General features: G+C 36.6%; 1 protein-coding gene across 1 annotated transcript in view; it reads left to right on the top strand.

Annotated features, from left to right (window-relative positions):
• SLC25A21 (solute carrier family 25 member 21) overlaps nucleotides 1–22,565 on the top strand; it is a 236,152-nt gene that overhangs the window by 177,007 nt on the left and 36,580 nt on the right. The window contains exon 3 of the mRNA XM_038139816.1: nucleotides 1,046–1,129. Coding sequence (XP_037995744.1) covers nucleotides 1,046–1,129 — 84 coding nt within the window. The remainder of the gene's footprint in view (nucleotides 1–1,045; nucleotides 1,130–22,565) is intronic.

Here is a 22,565-nt window from a genome sequence, read left to right as displayed (position 1 = left end):
GATTCATTATCTCGTATAAATGAGATCCAGTATCGTGATCAGAATAAGTAACAATTGATGTTTCTCAGAACAGCAGTGTACCTGTGGCAAGTGGTGTACTTGACTGTAATATGAATTATTCCTTGAAATCAGGATTGTTATTGTAACCAGGGATAAAACCAGATTGCCTGATTTAGGGCTATTTTTGACTGGAATTGCCAACAGTAATAGTCTTTTTATTTTTTAGTGCTATTTGGTAATCGACAGTTTAAAAATAAGTTATGTTGCTAAAAATTAATCTAAATATCTCCATTCTATTTACTTGAATATTCCAGCTGCAGTTTTTAAACTGAAAGAAATAGGATCCTCTAACTGAGATACTTAGTAAAATAATATAGTTTGTTAAACTCACTGTTGCTGTCCATAAATCATGGCAATAAGAAGTTTACAATCTTAAATCATAATCTTGATTTTCCTTTCAAGGCCACAAGCTTCATGTTGAAATTTTTATTGTTGTCAAAATTTGAATAGAGAAAATAAGGTTTCAATTAGAATAGTTCATTACTTTTATTGTTCATCTCATTATTGAATTATGAAAAATGAATGGTGCTCTAATATCTGATCATGTCTCTGCTTGATTTTTGTTGTAATTGTGTCAGACATAAAAATAACATAAAAATAAGCAACACACGATAGTATTACATTCCAGATTTTCAAAAGCAGGGTTTGACTCAAATGCTCACATTAGTTTCAGTGGGCTTTGGATCAGGCACAGGGTTAACAGCTTATTTTTCAAACAACTAGAAAGAGGTGTAAATGTCAAAGGTGATAGCTATACTGTGAGTTCCATAAACTACAAAAAAAGTTACTACTAAAGCTCTATTTTTCCTTGGTTTAACAGCTTCTATGAAAACAGTGTTAATAAGTATATCAGGAACAGTATATAATAATGAATCAGAAACATTAAAAAACCCTTTAAAACTTCTTTTATATAATAATTGGAAAGTTAAAAGTGACTTAAAATCCCTGACTCCTCATGCTGTGATGTAAATTGTATTTTTTTTAGGTTCCAAATTCAAAGAGGGAAAACTGATCCAACCAGTTACAAGAGCCTGGGGGACTGTTTTAGGACTATTTTCCAACGAGAAGGGTAAGAGTATATGTTTTTTAAATTGTCAATTTTATGCAACCTTTCTTAATCACCCATTTTCCAGACATTAGATCCTCTTTATACTCCACTCTTCTTTTTGCAATTGCAAGAATTTGGCAAACATAGTCTTACATAACGAGCACAGTTTGAAAAGTCTTGATTAGTCTAAATTAGACTCACAATGCCATTTTTGGTTATTATAATATGTCAAAGAATGCACAGCTGCATCGAGCCACTGGTGCAAGCCCTGCTTCAGCACTGGAGCAGGATGGCTGCTGCATCAGTTATTGCTGTATCCTCACTCGTGTGTCTTGTCCTGGTTTAGTAACTAGCTCGGGCTGAGTGTGTCGCTTGTTTACAAGCTGTGATGAAATGGCATTCCTAGTTTCTTGTGGGAGACAATGTTTCCAGAACCTGTGTAAGCAGAATTCCAGTTTTTCTGTTGGACAGAATATGGAAAAGAACAGGTATGTTCATCAGTTAGTGGAATCGTACTGGCATCATAAGGGACCACTGCTCTAAGCCTGAGCTCTTCTGAGAGTTCTGATCCAGAAAGGCATTTAAATATAGGCTTAATTTTATGAGCAGTCCAGTTAAAGCCAGTGAATGTAATGGGATCAATCATATGCTTAAAGCTAAGCCTGTTATCCACAGGAGCCCTTTGGAAGCTAGCCTTTAATCAAGGTAACTCTAATTAGTAAAATCCAGCTTTGAGTAGCTGGCAGGCTTTCCATAGACTTTTTTAATACCATAGCAACCTTGGGGTTTTTTTTTAATCCATATATCACAGCAAAGATTTGGTTGGAAAAGACCTCTGGGTCATGAGTCCAACCTAAATATTCATCAGAATGGAACTGCTCCTGTATGTAGTGGTGCAGATGCTGGGTATGGAGGCAGCATAGGTGCAGTGAGACATTGACTTCTTGCATCCACAAGCTGCACTGGAAAAACAGAGGTGAGATGAGCAGTGAAAATTAATAACTAGACCAGTTTTGTTTCTTGCAGTGAGATTTAGCTGAGGTAAACTACCTAAGCACATCCATATAGAACTGGATGGTTTGAAATGAGAAAGTAGGGACATACTAGTTTTCATACAAGTTTCATTAAGGTGTTGAAAGAGGAAGTTGTGGCAGCTGCCCTTATTAGTTGCAAATTCATTTTTTGTTGAGAGATTAATGTTGTGTTTTTTCACTACAATAGACATTAAAAAGCTTAAAAGCTGAAAAGATTCCACACAAATGATAATCTGTGGCTTCTGAGGTTTTCTAGGCTGAGTTTATGTTAACTTGTATTGCTTCTCAAAAGAAAACTATTGAGGTATTAATATTTACAATAATCTAGAACTATTTTTAAATAGAAAAATGGTTGCAATATTTAAGTCAGTGAGCATGAAAACAGTGTTTATCTCATCCCAATTCACTAATATTTTTTGTATCTGGAGAGAGAGTGTATATCAAGAGACACCTTCCAAGGTAATTGATTATTCATTAGTTTTTTCCTATGGAACTCTTGTGCCCCAATACTGGAAATAAACCAGAATATTTTTAGTGTTTGTAACAAGTCATGAATCTGTGAGCAGGAAAAAGAAGATGATTACATTAAAATATTATATATTTAAATCACAGTTTAGCAGTGGATTGCACCAAATTTCTGTTGGGCAAGAGCTAATACAGAGTTCTGCTTGCCTGTTTCAAAAGCAGTCAATACTCAATACAAGCAGTCAATACAAGCCGTCAAAAGGCAAATGTCATGAGTACCTGTTTCTCTTCAGGAAGTTAGATAGAGGCAGAAATTCACATTAAACAGACATCAGTAGTAAGCACTAGGAAAAAAGAATGAGATAAAAAATCTCAGATAAACTATAATGTTGAATTTCAGATTAAAAAAAAAAAGAAAATAAATCAGGTAATCCTGAAAAACCTGTATGACTCCGTGAGTCTTTCATTCCTGTCTGCACAAGTTGTCTGGTTTTCTGGACCATGGTGATTACGACAACTGTGAAGGAAGTGAGGGTGGAATGTGAATTATTTTACTTTGTGGAAACCTTTAATCCTGATAACCCATTCCTTGTGTGGCCACAAAAATATGCAGAAGAGAGCACCAACAAAAGGTTTCATATTTAGATACTAAGTAAACAAAATCAGTTTATGAAGTGTTCAGACTCAGGTGTGTAAGTCTGTGAGGAGGGCATAAGAAACTCATTTATGCCCTATGTTTATTTCATATTGGCAATGTGAAACACCCCCGATGGTGTGTGGCATTTTCTGAAAATATCTAAATATCTAAATCTATAAAGATTTTAGGCATAAACTAAAGTGAAAAGAACTAAACTAAATGAAAAAGGGTTTAGGCATCTTTTTCCAGCACTCTGGATTCCCTTTTGGCGTCTGTGATTTTATGTTAAATTGACTAAAAAAAAACCCCTAACTAAATAAAGAAACACATTGAGAAAAGACTTGTTACTAATGGCTTGTCCCTGAAAATGTTTACATTTGGGAATATTGCTTATGCTGATTTGTACTTACATTTTTCAGTTGTAGCAACTAAGGTAAGCCAGAATGTCAAAGCCCAGTTCAGGTGAGACACTTCATGGTGCCTTTATTTTTTGACCTTTTTATGTTGAGGTTAAGTATGCAGAGTCAATCTAGGAATTCTTTATTTTTATGAACACATATGCAAATGATTCATTTGCTGCAGTGGCTCTTACTGAAAATCATCCAATACTATGTTACTACAATCTGGAGCAATCTGGTGATTTCATGGAAAGCTTCATCACCAATAACTGCCAAAATTCTTTAATTATCCCTCTGATTTTGTCCTCATTACAACGAAAAGGACAGAGGAAATAATTGTCTAAACACTAACAGAACACTGTCCATTTCAAAGAATCAGAAAACTCCTTCATCTTTACAAAACACTAGAAATCTTTGAACAAAACAAACAAACAAAAACCAACCAAACAAAAGCAAAACAGACAAAAACCCAAAACCAAAAACAAACAAAAAAGCCCAACAGGAAGTTCTACAAAAACTCTCTTCCCCCAAACTTTGAGTATCTCTTTAACTGAAACTACATTTTCTTCATGGGGAATTAAATTCTTCAAAGAAGGATCCATCCCTTGAACTCTTTTCTTGTCTTACAAGAAAATGGGGGCCACAAAACATAAAATTTAATTGAGACTCACTAAACAAAGGCTCAGTTGAGCAGAGTATTAAAGGTCACATAACTTTCTTTTAAACAGAGGCAGAACTATTAACTTCAGGGATTTTGTGAACTTTTTTTGGGAGCATCCAGTCACTACCAATTGCACAGGAGCTGCAGTGGTGGGAATCCTCTCAGGTGATGAGCCACCTCTGCTCAGCTGGATTTGCTAGGAGCTGTGCAGTAAAGGTTCTCTGGTTTCATTTATGAGATGATGCATGAATTGACAGATCTTTGACAGTGAGGTAAACCCACCAGGAGCATGTCTGTTTATTGAGGAGTGACAGCTTTATAGCCAACATAAAAATAATCTGATGCTTATTGGGGAAAATGTTTGGATACAGGATTAACTCAAAGCATTAATAAAGAAAACTTTTTATTCTCTGTAGATCCTAGAAATAACATGTTAGATTGTGTTAAATGACTGATCTTTATACCATCATGATCTTTGCTCACTTGCATTTTTTTTAGATAGTGACTTAAGTTGGAATTTGAAATGTAAGAATAAACCAATGTTCTAGCTGAATGTATATGTTGTATTATATTAAAGACATATGGTGTTGTGTCTCATATTAAGAATGGAAAATTATGCCCATCTGCATTGTCTTAATCTGCAGTTACAGCATTAAAATGATGGATGCTTTTATTCCAAGACTGTAAACAACTTTGTTCTTATAAACTTGGATTTTCATGGGCTCATAATTTTAACAGTAAATGTTCTGGGTTATAGTTGGGAGGCACTCAGTCAAAAAACCTGTTACTTTCTCATTCATTTGTTAACTTGCCTGAGATGGGAAGGGTAGTAGTGTCCTGGATTCCAGTTTTATAATTCAACACTTGAATAAATTACAGTTTAAAGTGCCTGTTTGCCTTTCTTAGAGCTAGATGGTCCTGGGAAAGTGCAAAACACAATTGTCATTAATTTAGACTTCACTACTTCTGCTGAGTTATTTGATTATTTATGTTTAATTTGCTTTGGGAAGGAGCAATTACCTCCACATTTACACAGTCCAATAGCTTTGTAATTATTCCTGTCTTGTTCTCAGCACCACCTTACCTCTCTTGCACTTATAATTGTCTGTATGACCACACACACCTTTTTTTTTTTTAATAAGCAGCACACTGATTCATACATTAATGGGGTTATAAAGCTGCACAAAACTTGTCAGCTATGGGTGAAGTATGTGGGAGAGCAGCCAAGACTAAGCAGGAGCTGGATGAGTGCAGAGTCATCAGCAAACATGCAGAAGCTGGAGGGCTCCTGGTTCGTGTGATATCAGCAATGATGCATCAATTAAGGAATTTGCTAGCACTCTCCTTTGTGTTGTCTTGTATGTCATGGTAACGAGTGTTGGAGAGACTGCAGCAGTGCTCTTGAGGCCTGGCTCTCCCACCTGGCTTCAGAAGACACTCTGCTGCTGCTAAATGCCAGCAGGTCAGGGAAGGAGACTGGCAGAGCTGGCAGCCATGCAGGCAAGCACCAGTCTCTGGCATGCACCAGCATCATCACTGACCATTCCTACTCCCCAGTAAGTGTTGCACAGGATACAAAGACTGAAATTTCCAGCCAGGTAGGCATGACATTGTCAGTCCTGCCAAAAATCCCTTTTCCCAGTGTGCATTTATAAAGGAGAGATTAATTTCAACTTACTAGAGGCATAAATTCTTGTGGTATCAAAAGACCAGACTTAAGGCTCTGCTTTCGGTGCTCTGAGGGAAGCAGAAGTTGTAGATTAAGATGTTATTTCCCACACACACAGCTATCTGCCCCACTCCTTAGTTTCTTGTTAGCACTTCAGACCAGGAGGAGCAGAAGTGAACTTGGACCCGTGACTGCTTGCTACATTCAAGAATCTCATTTCTTAGTAGAGACTCACCTACACTGCCAGTTTCAGAAACTGTGATCTTGCAAACTGAAGTACAGGTACCTTTTCTGCCTCCACTTCAGGCACAGTAACTTCCATCTGAGCACTGAGGAAAGTCTGCTAGCATTTGTACTTCAAGAGAAAAAAAATCTATATATAGATCCATCTCTCTTCTAGTCCTACTGGCCTGTCTCACTACTGGCCTCTCTCTTACAAACTCATAATACTTGTACCAGCCTTGCTAAAGTGAGCCTGAAGATTCTAAAAAGAAAAAAAAAAAAGCACTTCACCACCAAAATGTCTATCTGTATATTTCCTGATGCATCCACATAGTTCATAGTATATTGCTAATTTTTCTTCTTTTCATCTGTTATGTTGTAGAAATATTCTGTGGATCACATTATTCTATGTTGGCATCTTCTTGCCATCCTATTGTGTTTATTGTAGACTTCACTAAAAACCTGTAATTTAGAGTTTCAGAAATAATTACCATGTTCCTGTGGGAAATAATATTATCCAAAACATAAATTAAGTTTTATAAAAAAGTGTTGAATCGAGTACTCTAATTGAAATTATAAAGGACAATGTAGTGGCTTAAACTGGGAACCTGTGTTAAATCTGCTGGCTTTCATGAATAAAATTAATGTCTTAGGGCTGAATCTTTAAACCCTTGTTCTTGCTTTGCACATGTTTAAAGAAGAAAGGCTCAGTTTTAGAAAAGCTAATATTCTTATATCTTCAGGGAGCATAAGCTTGCAAAATTTAGGTACAGACAGAGCAAATTCTCATAGTACATAATTAAATTTATCAACTGTTTAATCAGTACATTTCTTTTTGAACACAACACTCCTCAGCAAGTGCCCTCATGCCTGTGCAGTTTGGAAGAAAGGATCCACATGGCCCTGTGGGTCTCACATATCTGCAGTGAGAAGAAAAACAGTGCCTTAGCATAGAAAGGTGCCCCACGAGCAAAGAAGTTCAGAATTTCTTCTGGCTAATTAGTAAGGGTTGCTTCTTCGTAGTCCACGACATATGTATGCAGAGTGATAGATCTTCTTTCCCTAAAACTGTTATTATGCCAATTGCTCTCACTTTACCCTTGGTCTACAAGGACCTATGTGCAATATCTGGTCTTACTGTTTTCAGTTTCATTTCCTTGTCTCTATTTTATCTGTACTTGTGTCTTAAAACCATCATTTTTATTTTTACTCTGAATGGGTGCTGAGCCATGAAATTTAAATGATGGTATAGCCTTGAATAAAGTAATCATAAAGACTACTTTCAAGATTAAAGGAATGCATGAAGTTTGACTGACAGAATTTCCATCATCATTTACTTTAACATATTGATTTATATTATACTCAAAAGGTTTTAGATCAAATATGGCCACAAAGGAGACATCTTTTATGTATTTATATGAAGGTGATGTGCATTAGGCTTTCTTTTGTATATAACCAGTTCTTAATCCAGTGCCAACAATTCTAAGTGGCTGGATGCTTTTGCAACACTAGTGAGTCACAAAATAAAGATGATACTTGTTCTTTTAACCAGTGGGTCTCAAAACACTTCACAGAAGAAGGAAGTACCATTATCTCAAATGTACAGATAGGGATATTGATTTGTAAAGTGAGTCAAGTAGAGTCAAGTAGGCCTGGATTGGAGCATGCACAGGGGCAGTTCTCGCAGAGCAGCCTGATACCATGGCACTTATTTGGCCCCTGGTAGTGACTTAATATCAAAGCTCTGCAGAACACACATGTTGGACACAAAATTGCATTATTTGATACAGGTTCAGTATCAATAATTCAGTAGTTTTCTGAAGACTTAATCAGCAGCTCATTTTATGAAGTGGTTGTCTGACAGCAGACATGGATGTAGTGGCAGGTTCAGGCCTGAAGCTGGATATCCTGAGTGCAAGGAGAGCTCCCTGTTCCACAGCCCAGGCTGTCTCCAGCGTCAGCAGTGTTTACTGATGTTACTGTCATGAGGTTTTCATCATCCCATTCAGGCAAGAATTCTCTGCTCCTGACTGGAGGTTCCCTACCCCCATCTTCATATGTTAACACTTGAAAACATTAAAAAAATGGCTTTGGAATGCGAAAAACTTTATGTGTGTATCTGTCTGAAATACAGTGAATACAGTGAAATACAGTGGTGTAACTAAGGGCAGCATTTGACTAACCAGATTTTTATTACTGATGGACACACATTTTACTTGCAAAATTTAATCTGGTATATATGGCAACGCAGTAAACAAGAACACTCTTTTAAAAAGAATAACTTCTGAGAATCATGTGCTTTAAAGATGAAACACATGCTTATTTATTTCCCATAGGAACAAAACACAATAAAATCATGTAAGTCTTAAAAGCATCTTAGAAGTAAACATGCCAGACGTTAACTGGCATTAGTTGTTTTCATTTGCAAAGGCCACTGGAGATACACTCACATTGGGTGTAGGATCTTCATTTTTTAAAGGTTCAGGCTGTTGTATTTTTTTTCAAGTATTTTCATAATCGTATAGTTTTACCCTTAAAGATATGATATCTCACGTGTCTCTGTTTTTTATACTGTAATATAAATAGAATTCATTATAACATTAGTGTTTATAGCAGTAACTCCCTGGAATCAGATGACTGCATCATAAGATGCTTATATTAAAGAAGTAGAAAAACACCTACAAGAATTGTTTGCAAGCCCTTTTTATCTATCATCTTCTCGGAAGGTCAATGGAACTAAATTGTTTAATCCTTATTATTTTAACATTCAAGGATAGTTGTCATTTTGCCACATTAGGTTCCTGATGGTTTCAAACATCATGTTTAAATAGATCAGTGTGATAATTGTGCTTATAATAAACCTTCTATTAGATCTAGTGTGTAGAAAACACCATACTATGCTTTATCATCAAATTCATTGAATGTGTTTAAGTTCTCTGAAAGTGAAGAATTTGTCTGCCAAATTTGGTAGCCCAGGAAAATGGCCATGAATTTCTCCTGCTTCAGTAACTGGCTCAGCATGAAAGACAGCCGTGTTTCAAGGGGTGAACTGCTATGTTTCCTGGTTCTCCAAGCAGAGGTTTGCTGCTGGCACCCTGATGGAGACATATCTGCCTGGCACTGTTCCCCTCACTTCAGGCAGGGACATGATGCTGCCTCTGAGCCCTGAAACCTCCGTGCCTCGGAGCTGATGAGCTGAGAGCCACCTAGAGTTAGAAAACTGGGAAGAGCTCGTACAGGCTGTGCCATACGTGTTCCCTTTCTCCACAGCTTCCATGGCTGCCCTAGGGCTGTATGAAAATTTCAGCTAGGGAGAACCTTTCAGGGCAGGAACCAAGTCCCCTCAACGTTTAGTCACAGCCAGGGCTGCATATCCCCTGAAGAAAGATTTCAGGAATTACTGTTAAATGGCAAATTAAGCTTAAGCCATACTTTTGGATCATGCTGCTTTTAGGGGATCTGTCCCTAAAAATCTTGCTTTTTCTGAAATGATATCTCTTTTGTGCCATTAAGTCTCCAGAACTGAAACCTGTATTTAAAACATGAGAAACTGATTCAAACCAGGATGGAGAGGTGGGGGGGGAGGGTGGAGGGCTGTGTCTCAAGTCTGAGCTGGGGCAAGGCCGGTTACAGGCAGATAAAAAAACCTGAAATCTATCTGAAACCTCTTTCTTGCCAAAGGAAAAAGCTCTGAAATCTGATGATTGTCAGTAGTCAACTCCAAGAATTAGCTATCTATTGGTTATGTAAATCTAGCCATTGCATTTAACATTTCATAAACACGGTAGAGGAGGCATCATGAGGTGCAAAATTAATTGCAGGTATGTGATATGTTTCTTTAAAAGACAAGTGGTTATTTACTTCTCTGTAATTTGGGCTTCTGTTAGCTATTATTTGATAACCTCTTCTTTAAAATAAAAATTCCACTGTATTAAGGGGAAAAAAAAGTGACCAGAGAACAGATAAATCATTTTTATGTCCTTAGAACAGCTGACTTCACACTTTTATTACATTGTTTGAAATAGCATCTTTTCATCTGGAAGGAATCAGTTTAAAATGTGATTGTCAACACAACAAAACCAGCTTTCTGTTTAAAATGGCTGCTTGTGAAGCTTAGAACTACACTTTTGCCAGGATTTTCTTTACAGACTTTAGTTACTAGAACCAAGAGATTTTAGATGGGATGTTCACAGGAAATACCTGGCAGACAGCATAAAATGCAAAGTAAAGCATTTTTATTTTAGTTGTAGAAAGCATGCCTGTGAAAATGAGCAACAGAGTTTTAGGTCAAAAGCTTTGTTTTTCAAATAAAAGTTTCTAAGCTGTAGTTCGAAGTGGGTGAGAGAAAAAGTTCTCAATAATTTTTTTTGTGTCTTGATCTAAGTAACCAAACAATGTACACTTAGCATATTTCTCAGACTATATGTCATACTTATTTATAATGGCAGTATCTGTCTATATATAATGGCACTATTATATCTCTGTCTAATCTGCATCTTTACCTCGTTTAAATTCATTTCTTTACTGGTTAAGTCTGAAAACACAGCTTTGTCTCTCTTATGCCAATCCTTTTGATTACCATAGTCCACAATTTTTTATTTGTATGTAACTTAGATTGATTTGAACAACTAACATTTTTTACATCTGTAAAAATGCAGATCAAGATTCTATGCCAAATCAAGTACTTTATTCAGTGATAAAACATTTTCACTTCAGCAATAACTGAGCTCTACATTACATACATTTGCTCATTATTTTAACTGTAAATTACAAAGATTTAGTACGACTATGACAAACTATTATACTAAGTAGAACTTTTTTCAATAATCATAGTTTTCTTATTTTCAGGGTATATTACTTACAATAGTTTTTGTAACATTTTTGTATTATTAAAAGTGGAGATCTCTTCAATTTTTTTCCTAATAAATTACTTTGTTTTCTTTTTTAATGTTGGAAGTTAAAATGAATTATATGAGAAACTTCTACCATACATCTTTGTCGACCATACATCTTTTGTTGAGCCATAGAGCTGCCATGGCAGCAGTAACTGCTGGGTAAGCTGAACATTCATCCCTGAGACCACCACCAGCCCCTCTTCTCTTTGCAATGTTCTTCACCCAAACTGAAGTCTTTCTGTATATTATGCTTCACATTCTGAAAGAAATTTAGTAATCCAGATGTTGAGAATATCCATGCTTGACCATAAATATTCCTCCAAAACAGTGTGCCAAATCAAAATAAAAAGGCAATGTAAATAGCTACGAATATTTGACAGTTACATAGATTTTTCCATGGAATGCATCTTAAATAAAACAAGATAAAATGGAATTAGCATGGGGTATGGAAATATTTTAGAAGAGTGTGTTTCTGTATAATGCTAACTCATAGTTCAGGGCACATTGCATTCCATATGACTCAGAGAATCGAACTGTGAAAAATAAATAGTTTATTTTGCTTGTTATGTAATTGGCCTCTTCAAAGAAAATAAAATTCTAACTGCATATGAGATTGGGGTTTTTTTAGTTTTCATGTTCTTTGCTTATGCAACTTATGGCATGCTGTGGGTTTTTACCCTATAAATATCAATACTAGCTTTAATGCAATAAAAATAGTTTTACTTATTTCCAAAACTGTCTACATCAAGTGAAGTGTGTGTCTAACACGCTGCGTCTCCTTGCAGGAATGCATGCATATAAGCTCAGATAAACTGCACCATTGCATTCTGTCCATCCAGCCCAGAGAGCTGCCTTCACTGTGAGCCAGCAGGCACTTCGTTGTCAACTTCTGAAGTTTTCAAGCAGCATATGAGGCAGTAATTCTGACTGAAGCATTGGCTTCAGTTATGAATACAAGATCAATTCTGATGCCTTTTTTTTATATAGCTTGCCTTCAGTGTTTGTCTATTTTTGTGTATTGTAGCTCTGCCTGAACTTGCAAACACGCTGGTTTGTGGCTGACTATCATACACTGGTTGTATCAAAAAACACAATGATTTTTTAGGGTTTATTTCATTCTGAAAAATGGAATTTTTACATAATAAACAAACACCTCTGAAGCGTAGTAATTAGGTAGCCAAACCCAATACATCTCCTCACTGTTCTCTGTAGAGTTAAACTCTGTGGCTGGGATAAATGCTTCTACAATCCTGCTGCCTCCTAACATAGACAGGGGCTCGAATCACTTACCATTAAAACATTTATTTATTAAACTGATTTTTTCATAATTTTAATCCCACACAAACTAGCTTTATATCCTGACTTAAGAAATTAATTTTGATAAATGTACCTTCTTTAATTTGTAAAACCCTTCTTGCAACAAATTATATATTCCATCTATGTCTTAATTCAACTATTTTTCTGTATAAAAGCCTTCATCAAAAATGTCTTAGGTATTTTAAGATCTGATTTCCTGCACCACATTTATTGGAAATATCATCTATCTTCTGTCTGATTTACCATTTAGTATATAGAGAGTATTTATTCTTTTGATGGCTACTATGATTTAGATGAGTAAATCTGCCCTAATTTTGGGGGATAAAAGTGAATTACTAGCTAGTTAGTATTTCAGCTTTTGTTTTAAAATACTCTTACATATATGTCTCCGTGTTTGAAAATGCAAAATTGTATACTTGCATAATATTTGGATTTTCTTGTACCTATTGGGTTACAGCATATTAAATTATTTCATCTAATTTTTTTATACTTCCTTAATAAATGGGTAATTTAATTTAAGCATCAAATTAACTTAGGTTTTCTTTAAGAAGTTTATAAAAGGGCAAACTAAAACTTTCAGTTACATATTAAAAACTCCTGTGCAAATTAAATATGGGAAATTGAATGGGAAAAATAAAATATCTCTGACCACTCATGCTAATAGCTGCAAGTAATTAATAACTTTCAAAGCTGTATTATAACAACAAGAAAAGTAACACTGTTTTTTTGTACAAATAGCAATTTTGTTTGACTTTCTTCAAAATTTTATAATTTTAATTTTATCTAGGGTTACATACAGAAAAAGGGTGAGTGCCAATTTAGTATGTTCCTGAAAACAATTGTATTGGTTTAAAAGGTGAAAACTTGGCTACTGAGCAGTTTAATATAGGGAAAGTTGCAAAATGATAGGAATCGGTGGCAAGAAAGCTTTCTCAGCATTCTGTTTGGGAAAATGCAGTTTTTAAAGTAAGTCTTTCTAAGCTACTGTGAGGGAATGCTTGGAATTTTGTCTTTCTACCAAAAAGGATTGGTTTTCCCTTGATTGTCATCAGTTTGCTAGGTTGTCCTGCTATTTAAGCTATTAAAGACTGGTGTGCTGCTTGGTCTCAGGTGATCCATAAAAAGGAATGAAGCCTTGGGAAGGTAAACCACCACCAGACTGGCTCGGTGTATCAGCCTTCCATGACGGAAGCTCTTTGTTGAGAATTGTTGGCAATTCCAGCAGTTTCCAACCGAAGATAAGAGCCAGCGTTCTCAGATAATGCCCTCGATCACACACCTGATGACAGACTCCTGCATGCAAGTTTTTTCAGGTGCTATGTTTGCTCAGTAATCCTTCAGTGCCAATCTTTTCTAAATGGTGAGCAGGTCCCGTCAGTAATGGACATCAGCCATTAGGCTTGTAATATTTGTCATAGATCAGGTTACAGCTTTGTTACTGCACTGTGATGAATGGATGCTGTTATGCCCAAAGAAAATAAGTGCTATAAATTCAGCAGTCAGTACTAAGTGAGTTGGTACTTTAGGGGCCTGATTCGCATCCTTCTGAAGTCAGTGGAAACTATTCTTTTAAACTATTCTTTTGGCTAAAGCCTTTATATCAGGCCTTCAATTTTCTTCTTCTTTTAAGGAACACAACCCAGGGCTGCCATTAGGATACAGTTCCTCCTTCATAACTATAGGCAAGTTTACCCCTGAACAGTAATTTTTTGGGAACTCTTACTTTACCTGTGATTAATGCTGATTTTCTGTGCAAATGTTTGGATTAAATGTGGGGGCATAAAGAGAATTGACCACAAAACTTGACAGATCACTCATGAGCTAATCAGAAATGAGATTGAAGGGTCCAAAAATTCATACAGTATTTCTTAAAGATTTTTTTCAGTATCGCAGTAATTCCTACGCCACATTTTGAAGCTTCTGCTCTGATTTGTAGCTTTCTTTGCTTGTTGGCATTATTCTGGAAGCTTCTCTGAATGAAGGTGGAGTAAAAAAATTATGAAGGACAGTAGAATCTGTCTGTGGCCAAATCTGAATTGTTTTTCATGCTTTTTGCAAATGTTTAGGGAAGTTCAGATAGTACCCAAACAATTTCTAATTCATTAAAATAATTTCTGGTGACATAAAGGTGATGAATTTTCTTTTTATATTCCAGGGTATAGGAATATAGGTATGCATATGAAAAATAAGGCACAGTTTTAAGGTGTAAGCCACACAAGCATTACACTTTGTTTGTTACCAGCCTTGTGTGGACAACAGTTTAAGCTGTGTAGGGGCCACTAAAATATTGCTTCTACTCACATCCATGAAAGTTCTGCATAACTTTTTAGTTATTGGCTAGAATGTTTGCTATAGCAACTCCAATTTCAAATGACCTAGCAGATATCCTGCTCCTGGGAGAGGAACTATCATTTTACTATAAGGTATATGGCAGTATGTTAACTGCTTAAATGTTTATGCTTATTTTTACCTTAAAATGATCCCTCAAGTTCAGCCTGTAATTGCTATACAGACCTCATTTTCACACTCTAGCTAGTGGCAGTATTATATAAAGATTTATTCTTTCCCATTGCTTTGTAAATGTTAGTGCCCTCCTTTGTGCTTCCAGTGAGATGACCTAAATCAGATGGAAAGGAAAATGAGTATACATGTACAAAAAAATGTAGGAAGAGAAGGGTCAGTAGTAGAAATACACTAAAACTTGTATAGCTTGATGTGTTAATGCTGAGAGACTTCCTAAATGAAATTAATTCTTAGGGGGTATTTGATAGAGAAGGGGTCTGGGGAACTGTGGAAGAAGAGCAAAAAGAGAAGGAAAGAATTCCGTACCAAAAGATGGCACAAATGTATTCTTGTTGCTGTATGTAAGCAATAGTATTTGGTTTTCAATTTCAAGAGAGCAAATTTGAATGCAAACTAAATTGTGCAGATCCTGGTTCTTGCTGCTTAGACTATACAAATGCTCAAACACTCTACTTGAAAAAACAAACAAACGAAAAAAAAATCCAGGATTTTTGAGCAGTATAATCTGCTGCTGCTTGCCTGCTCCTCAGAACCTTCTTTGATTCCTTTTGTGCCAGGTAAGTAACTTAATTCAAAATGAAGCTCACATTGCCTTCCTGAGCAGAGCACGTAAATTTGCTTCTGTCCTGCTGGGTGATCATTATATATAGTCTACAGTGCCGTAGGCCCTATATAAACATTTCACCTTTTCCACATTCATTAGTGACCGGCAAATTTACAGATTGTTCACCAAGTTCTTCTGCACTGCCTCTCTAATGTTTTTCTGGCATATTACCTAAGCCTGTGTTTAAGACAATATATTAAATTACACACTTTTTAATGTTACAGTTGCCCTAAGTTTTAAGATGTTCAGCAAGAGAAACAGAATTTAGACACCTGTAATTCTGTCGTGTAAATCATTTGCATGGATTGTGGCAATAGACGTCTAACTGGCATTTCTACAAGTCTACATGGAAATTGTATAAAATTTGAATTCAGAGAAGACTGTAGAAAGTATCTATAATATATGGGTTCATCACTATCTATTATACTATTTTTCTTTTTTTTTTTAATTGCAGTTCTTTTCATTTGTGAAATGTAGATAGAGTTTTCATTGTCATAGAAAATGTTCCAGATAGCAATGGTGAAATGTGAGGATGCCTGATAGCATTCCAGCTAGCCTTGGATGTCTACATTTCCTACCTTAACTGATGCATGACCAAAGCTTCTGCTTCTGTGATTCACGTGAGACCACTTTATAAACACCTGTGAATAGAAATTCTGTCACAGGAAGAAGTTAATTAAAAAGTGCTTATATATGTGTAACTATAACAGAAACATCCAAATGACACTGCTTGCCCATCACTGAAAAACAGCTGAACTAAGAATTCTGTTAGCCCTCAGGGTTTGCTACTGACTTCATGTTTGCTTGAGAGTATTTCATCAGAAAAGAAACTAAACTAAGCACCTATTTGTGTTTAGCAGAACTTTGCATAACCCTTAAAAGTGTGGGACAAAATCTGCTTTGTCCTTAGAGCCAGCCACAAAGCTTGCTTAGCAGCCTAGAGAGATCATCATCCTATCCAGAAGATACTTAAACAATAAAGCTGGCCAGAGTGCTGCAGGGAGGAAGATGTGGTCAGAGCACCACCATGTGTGTCCACAGATCTCCACAAAGTCCTGCCAGGACAGACCCTGGGACAAAGGGCAGTGTGTTGCAACTTAAAGTGTGGGCAAGGCACCATGACTGAGAAACTGAAAGAACAGCTACTGCAAAGCCATGAGATTAATTGCTTATGAATAAAGTTGATTATAAAACCAGTCCTGCACAAATATATTTCACTTAAACCAGAACATCCTTACCAATAGTTCTAGTGCTCTAATATCCAATGCATGGATATTAGAAGTCCATGAACAAACTATAAGCTACTATTTTTCTAAATTGCAATAATTCTTTCAGTTGAGAAAAACAGAATTAACACAAATTAAACTGCTCTTTTTGGACCATACCAGAAAACTTGGATTTGATACTGATGAGGCAAAAATAAAAAAAGATAAAAATAAAAAAAAAAAAGCCATGTCCAGATAATTATATTATCACCTAGCCCAAAGCTCTTACTGTAAGAAGGGTCAGGTAGTTGTCAGGTGGAGACAACTGGTAGGCTCTATCAATCAACTACTAAGCATTTCCAGATCATGCCTAAAACACACCCATATGGTTGGGCTCCTCATAAAGTAAGGTTGCATCTGCTACTTGTTTTTTAGAACTAACAGCCTCTGAAATATATTCTCCTTTATGCAATGTCCTAAAGGGCTTGACCAGGAACTCAAGATTCTTTCTCCTTCTGAACATAGAGGAATCCAGACCAGGAGGTCCCACTTGCTGGAGTATGGTTTAACGACCATTTTAAAGCAAATAAGAGGTGGGATGCTAAAGCTTCTGTAGCTGCAGTCAAGTGGCTGCTCTGCACACTCTGTCTGGATCGTGGGGTACCCCATGCTGGGAAATGTATTCTTTGCAGCACCATCTCTGCTCACGAAACCCAGTTCTCCCCCGCTCGTGGTAATTGAGCCTGTGGAGTTTCATCAACCTGTTTTTCTCACCCAGCGTAGCAACACATCAGGTGCCTGGGGTTACACAGCATCCTGAAAGAGACTTAATCCTCACTTCTCTCTGTCACCAACCTCCTGGGAGGAAGTCTGGTCTAAACATCCTGACTTGCTTATACTTATATTTGTGTTTCATTATTGGAAAAAGGACTTCAGACATGTCCAGTAAGAATGTGATCGTGAGCAGCTAGAGTGCTCACTGTAAAAGTATTCTGTTTATGGGGGGAAAAAGAATATAGAAAACATTAAACATTTCTTTCATTGTTTATTTATGCATTTTTCACTGGAAGCTAATCACAATTTTTTTTCCAAAAATATTTTGTTCTGAGTTTTTTTTATTTGGCCATAGAGTTTTGTTAGGCATCTAGATTTTGAAACAGGTATTAGTGCTAAGAATATGTATTGGCAGGGATGACAATATCAGTTACAGTGGGATAAATGGAATTTTACCCTAAGACTATGGAAAGAAAATAAAGAGATTGCTGATTCCTGTGGAAAGGGGAGTTATGCACAGAAGTGAAATTCTGAGAGCTGGTAACAAATAAGTACTGAGGACCAGCTTCACTTAAAAGCCATTACACTATTTATAAAACTTTCATTATATTATTAACTACACTAAAGCACTATTTTTATTCATAAGTAAACATATACTTTTTTAATAAATGTGGCTAATATTGTTCTTCCTGATCTTGTTCTGTAATATCATTTTGTTGCCATGGTCACATTCCTCCCACTGAAGAAATGCCTGTTTTACTGTGAAGAGATCAGCTATCATTGCTTATGGAATTACAAACTGCACATTCTTCTGATTACTCATTCTTAAGTCTGTGCTCTGAACAGACACCAAAAGGATATGCAATAGATACAGCTTTTCATTTACATTCCTTCTAGAATCCAAGCAAAAATATTCTTTAAATAGTAGTAGTCTAGGAGTATATCACTGTATATCTCAGAGACTTCAACAACTGGAATAGAAAGAGTCCTGAGGTCACACCTGAAACAGAATTTTAGGGAGTAACATACTGCATTACAGAATGAGTCACGAGGCCAGCTGTGTTTATATATATTGTGCAATTAAAAGTTGGTGATCTTTCTCCTGATAACAATGGGGTATGCTGTACTCTGAGTGCACAAGTCACATGGACAAAAATCCACTGTTTGGCCATTATCCAAAAATGACAATGACAAGTACATGAGCAAGTGGTGATTTGTCTTGCTCAGTCTGTGGAAGATTCTTTTTCTTTTTTTGAGTTCTGTTATTTACAAAGTAATACAAATGTTGGGCAATAATCAAGCATAGCGAGCTGACTGTAGTAATATAGCATTGATGGACTGGAAACCAGATGGTCTGTCAGATAATGAAGTATTATCTGGCAAGGGATTGTTCCTGAAAGCCAACATCCTCACCTATTTAGCACTCTGGAATGTCGACATATCGGTTACCACATTCATGAGGTGGTATGTGTTGTACTTTAGAAGCCATCCCTAGAAGAGGCATTTTAATTCAAAATTACTGCCTGATGAGAGGGTAGAGGTGCCATTACTGTAGCACAGCTGGAGGAGTATAATACACAGCAAGATGTGAACCATACATCCGAACTCTAAGGTTAAAGAAAAAACATAACAGACTACATCCTGATTTCTGTCTAACCGAAGCCATGGTTCATGGATGCTTTAAGCCAGCTCTGCCACCAGAAGAAGTGGTGTATGCTGTGTGCCCAGAGTCATGCATTCCTACTTTTGTGCCACACTCTCCTTTGTGCCAGCACATGCCCTTCTGCTTCTGTTCAGGAGTCCTGGATGTTGGGGAAATGATTGGGTTAATATTAACCTGGCCACTTGAAATGTGTTGGTAATCCAGAAAGATTCGCTGTGGCTAGGTCATCGTGTCACACACAGACCTTTTGCCAGCAGAATGGACGGGCTGTTGTCAAGGCAGGACAGAGCAACTGGGAAAGGAAAAATGGGGGGAAATAGGATTATTTCTCCTTTCACAGAAGAGCTGGTTTGTCTTACATGTGTGTGAAACCAGAATTCAGGAATAACCAAAACTGTTGAAGGTAAATTTGGCAAATTTCAGTTGCTGTACCTGCCACCTGGGAAGACAGAGCAGAGAACACAAACAGCAAGGGCAGCTGGCTGGAGGGCTGGTGGGGGCAGTGCTCAGCATTTGGAGATTCCAAAATGTCTCACTGTGACTGTGATCATAGCATAAAGTGGAGTGCAAAATGAAGAAAAATAACATTAACGAGATGAAATAGTTTATTTAAAGATGTCAAATAATTGTTAAGTCTTTTATCAGTAAGACTGTAGCTTACAACTTTGACTTTAATTCCACATTCAGCCAATGAAGCCATTTTCACTACCTGCATGATTGCTAAATTGCCATGTGATATTAGCTCTTTAATATTTTCATAAGCCATTTCTGTCATCACAACCAGGAAGTCCTTTTTCATGTAAGGAAGGAAAGTGGCACATGTTACTATCGAATGGAAAGAAAATAGTTATCATATAATCTCTTAAGAAATGCAATAGATCTTAATTGTCCTTTATAAGTACAATCATTCTTCCATCATTGTTAGCATGATTCATTTGCAACACCTAGAAAATAATTTACCTAGATAACACAAATCAGATAAAAGGGCTTCACCGTCTATGATTTTAGAGCTATAATCTTCAATACTGATTATATAAAAATTTTCTTGAAAAAGTCTGCCTCACTCAAACCAGTATACCAAATGGAGCTTCAAATGAGCTAAATTGGATTTTTGGAATCATGGCCCAGTTATCTTTGCAGGTGACCTTTGTGGCAATAGGGTGAATTTTCTGTCTGCCAGACAGATGAAAGAATTCAGAATATCCCTGAAGTGAAACTAATACTTTCACAAACTTTAAATATGCATACCAAAATATTATCAGTTAAAATCTCTGTTTTTCTCAAGCTTGGTTTGGGAATGCTTCAAAGCTATCATAATCTCTAGAATTAAATGTATAATTCATCCCAGGCCTAACCCTTTAGAATCAGTATTGTGTTTTATTCACTGCAAACACTTAATGAAGTTGGTAATTGTTTCAATAGACACAAAAGCTGGTGGGGCAATAAGTGAGAACAGATTATTGTTTTAGAATTACACCCAATTTCATGGTCACTGTGCAACTAAAGGCATTTTCATATGGCCAAATACAAAGTAAATTGAGGGGACATCAAAATTGAGATTATACTTACTATATCAACAATGCAGACAACATTCTCTTAAGTGAAAAAATTAATTGTTAAAGACAGTTACATAACATGAACTCATAGAACTGTACCATGGCAAAAAGGATCATGTGATCCTAAAGCTTATCCAACAAAGGCATAGTAAGGAAGTACAGAATTTTGCCTCTCTATATAACTTCGGTAACACAACAGATAAAATACTGAATTAAATCAACATGTTAAAGAAAGTATTGAGGAAAAATGAAGAAGTCTGTGAGGTCCATGAAACTGTACTAGCAGGAAGATAGATCTTGTGTCATAAAAATTGAGGGGCTAAGTTTTTCTGGTTTTAAAGGAGAATATTGAAAAGTTACTTGATTTCTATGGATATATATATTTTTCATCTATAGAAAAGGTTTTCTGGCACCTAGAAGCTCATGAATTTTCAGCTTTGCTCATCACAGCCAGTACCTGGAATCTGATGTTAAGGAAGTGCAGCCTTCAAACATAGCTTTCTCTGAATGCAGAAAAAAACCTGCAACAATCATCTGGAGGACTTCTGCTGGAGGGCCATTACTTAAGTCTTTACAAATATTATTTAATATAGTTTCTAGGTGAAAACTTGTATGAGTAAATGATGTATCTTAAGGGGTCCCTCCTGAGTTTGCAGTCTAGTCTCATAGCTCATCCCCTGTTGTGTACTAAGCTTTGAGAACAGGAAATCTTGCACTGCCCTGAACCTACCATAACACTTGGACGTTTGCACTGGAGTAATGACTGTACTTACATCATGCTTCAGAGCTTCAGCAAGTCACTGTCAGGGATCAAGAGGGATTATTTTTTCTTAATGCACAATTGACTAGAAGCATGATAAAGAGGGGTTTTTTCCTTCCTTTTAAGCATGATTGGATACAGATGAAGATGTGATAGCATGGATTAGTCTTTTGACATAAAAAGGAAATCCATTTGGGGAGAGGGGGATTGGTTTATTGTTGGAGGCTCAGAGTCTTACCTATTTACAGTTTTGGGGGAAGGAAGGAATTTCTGCCTTGGTCTGGTAGGGTATATCACAGGTTTCCTGTTCCAGGCATCGTCTCTGGCTCTTTCTGGCTCTTCTCTGCATTCCACCTAGACTATTGCTCATATTCCCTGTCTTCAAGACCAGTGTTGTGTTTAATCTGTATGAGAACAAACACAGCAAAGTGAAAGGGGGTTTTATCCCTATTGAGCATATCTTCAGTCACCCTGAAAAGAACGTCAAACCAAAAAGGCTTCTTACACATCCATCAGAGGTATAACATTTTAGCTTCTTCTGCTCTTGTCCTGTCATCTCCCTTCCTTCCTTCCTTCCTTCCTTCCTTCCTTCCTTCCTTCCTTCCTTCCTTCCTTCCTTCCTTCCTTCCTTCCTTCCTTCCTTCCTTCCTTCCTTCCTTCCTTCCTTCCTTCCTTCCTTCCTTCCTTCCTTCCTTCCTTCCTCTTCATTATAATTCTTAAGAATTTAGCATTTAGTTCAGATTAGGAATTAGGCTGAGAGGTAGATGATATTTTACTTTGCCAGTCCAAGCACATACAACACAAACTGCTCAATCACTCAACAAGTAACAGAACAAATAGAGTTTACTCCTCTGGTGATTTAATCAGTGATGTGTTACACTACTGGAAAGAAACCTGGTGTTAGGATTTTCTTTTTTGGTTGCTCGGTTGGGGTTTTTTGTTGTTTTGCAAGCAAAGTTTTGGATCAAGTCCAGGCAATTGTAACATACTGATTTTATCCTAACCAGTTGGCACAAGTACTTCAGGATCTGGGGAGTAAGAAAATATTTCTTCCAGAACATTCATTCTCACAGG

The sequence above is a fragment of the Motacilla alba genome, chromosome 5 (genome assembly GCF_015832195.1).
Source record: "Motacilla alba alba isolate MOTALB_02 chromosome 5, Motacilla_alba_V1.0_pri, whole genome shotgun sequence".
Classification (NCBI taxonomy): domain Eukaryota; kingdom Metazoa; phylum Chordata; class Aves; order Passeriformes; family Motacillidae; genus Motacilla; species Motacilla alba.
This window is presented reverse-complemented; position numbering and strand designations above follow the sequence as displayed.